At 38.4% G+C, this 2,752-nt stretch overlaps 1 protein-coding gene across 1 annotated transcript; it reads left to right on the top strand.

Moving 5' to 3' along the window:
- The first annotated feature begins 557 nt into the window (after nucleotides 1–557).
- LOC116893188 (olfactory receptor 56A4-like) lies at nucleotides 558–2,547 on the top strand. The gene is made up of 2 exons (XM_032895091.1): nucleotides 558–806; nucleotides 1,858–2,547. Exons 1-2 carry the CDS (start codon nucleotides 558–560, stop codon nucleotides 2,545–2,547), a joined length of 939 nt encoding a protein of 312 aa, XP_032750982.1.
- Nucleotides 2,548–2,752: the final 205 nt, after the last annotated feature.

Below are 2,752 nucleotides of genomic sequence, written 5' to 3'. Positions count from 1 at the left end.
GGCTACTATGCTTCTCTATGCTATAATAAAAAGATGAAATTCCATCCATAATATCTTACAAAACAAATGTAAGTATGAGTAGCAAAGTTTGATTAATATTTTATTAGCAACATGGCTGACCATTTTAGAACCACAGAGGAGAAAAGAAAAAGGAAACGTTTAAAGTGATAATCAAGAAATCACTTTTCCAAGAAGTGGAGTTTTTGGCACAAGTAATAATGAGTCAGGTAGGAGTTAATTTTGTAGGACAAAAGGACTCATTCTAAGGGAAAGGAATGGTACATGTGAAGATCAGAGTGATTTACACAAAGCAGAACACACCCTCTAAGGGTGGCTGTATCTAAGTGCAAACAATGAAGTCTGTTTGGGCTGAGAACTTATATGAAGGCATTATTATTTTTACATAAAATTATGAGTGCTAATGGAAATTATGTCATCAGGAAACTGTGTGGTTCAAGTAGAATGAAATGGACATACATTAATTTTGTAGATGAAACAGTGGAACCTTTGAATTCTTGCCTGTTTCTTTTCAGCTGTTTTCAGCCCTACCTGCCATCATGGTATCATCTCCTAACAACACAGGGATTCAGGTGACAGAGTTTCTGATGATCTGCTTTCCCGGAATGCAGGACACACAGCACTGGCTATCCATCATCTTGGCTCCCCTCCTGGTTTTGGCTCTTACAGCCAACTTCGTGTTATTATTCACCATCCATCAGGAGGCATCTCTGCATGAGCCCATGTACTATCTGCTTGCCATTCTCTCTGTGCTTGATGTCATCCTCTGCCTCACAGTCATCCCCAAGGTCAGTCCCTCCCAGGCCACTCACTTTTCATCTTCAGCTACATAGTTCTTTGTTCTTTGTGTGAATCCTTTCCTTCCTGAAGAAAAATGTTCAATATGTCACTCAATCGTTACACCAGATCCCTCTCAGTTCCAAGCTGTGTTCCCTTCTATTCTTTTTTCATTTATTTATTTATTTAATTATTTATTTAAAATCACAATAATAGCCCTCCCTCCTAGTTCACCCCACAGCTCCTTCTCCCATTAAATATGCAGCTTGGTCTTCACACAGGTTTCCTTTTACTCTTAATGCCTACTTTTTGAAGTTTTAATGATAGCTCTTTTGCTATTTTCCTATTGTCTGTTAGTAATACTTTAAAATCTAAATTTCTCCTTAGTTCAAGAGGTACTGTCTTTGATGAAATTTCCTACTCCTATGTCTAAGGGATCTAGAATTTAGTCACTGAAATTTAATTGGATTTATATGTCATATACTTAGAGAGGAATCATTTTAGGGAAGATTTCTCAAAGTGTGAAGGGACTAGAGATGTTCCAACGTAAGCACTGAACTTACTGTCTTTGATCCTCCTGTGACACATTCATCCTTAGATGGCAGATAAATCCACTGGAATTGGTTAAGAATGAAGGAACTCAACTGAAGATAAAATATGAATAATTGCTTTCACAATAAAAGCTTGGTTTCTAGACTCAGAGAAAACATATAAACTAGAGTCTGTACATCAGCAGTACTCAACCAGTGCATCATGGTCTCTTTAGGGCATTTACAATTCACAACAGTAGAAAAATTATAGTTATGAAGTAGCAATGAAAATAATTTTATGATTGGGGTCACCACACCATAAGGAACTATATTAAAGGGTCACAGCACTAGGGAGGTTGAGAACCACTACTGTAGAATAACATGGATATAGAAAGTATTTCCAATTGGTATGCTATCCTAGTGGATTCAGGATTTGGATGGTTTTACTCATACACCTTATAAATTTCTTAAGGTTAGATATTTTAGGATGATAATGAATGCACAGAGTTTTTGAGAATGATAATTCCGGCAGGTCCTGCTTATCTTCTGGTTCAACATGAAACCCATCAGCTTTGTGGGCTGCTTCCTGCAGATGTTCATCATGAATACCTTCCTTCCTATGGAATCTTCTACCTTTCTGGTCATGGCCTATGATCGCTATGTGGCTATCTGCCATCCCCTACGCTACCCATCCATCATCACAGAACAGTTTGTCATCAATGCAGCCATTTTTATTGTTGCCCGTAATTTTCTAGCTACATTGCCCACTCCAGTTCTGGCTGCTAGACTCAATTACTGTGCAAGCAATGTGGTGGAGAACTGCATATGTGCCAATATTTCCGTAGCAAAGCTTTCCTGTGGGGACATTCGTCTAAATAAGCTCTATCAGTTTGTGAGCGTTTGGTGCCTACTAGGTTCTGATCTGGTGCTCATCTTGCTGTCTTACTGTTTCATCTTGAGGGTTGTTATGTGTCAGCAGTCGGGAGGTGCAGTCACCAAGGCCTTGAGTACTTGCGGTTCACATCTCATCCTTATACTTTTCTTCTATACACTGTTGCTAGTCTTTATTTTCACAAACAAGGCAGGAAAGAAGATACCATCAGAGGTACCGATTCTTCTCAATGTGCTGCATCATCTCATCCCACCTGCCCTCAATCCTATTGTATATGGAGTACGAACCCAGGAAATCAAACAGGGGATTATCAAACTATTCAAACACTAGTTCTGATACATGGGCCAAAGAAGGACTTTGTAGAAGGGATTGTGAAAATCTGGCCATATTTTATTATTGGTTTGATGAGCATACTACAATAGACAAAATATATGTATGTCGCTACTTTCATCTTGAACTTACAACTTCAGAATTGCTATTACAATGTTTACTTGCACTTTCCTCTATGAATATATGCTAAATCACCCTTTACAGA

This window comes from Rattus rattus, chromosome 2 (assembly GCF_011064425.1).
Source record: "Rattus rattus isolate New Zealand chromosome 2, Rrattus_CSIRO_v1, whole genome shotgun sequence".
Classification (NCBI taxonomy): domain Eukaryota; kingdom Metazoa; phylum Chordata; class Mammalia; order Rodentia; family Muridae; genus Rattus; species Rattus rattus.
This window is presented reverse-complemented; position numbering and strand designations above follow the sequence as displayed.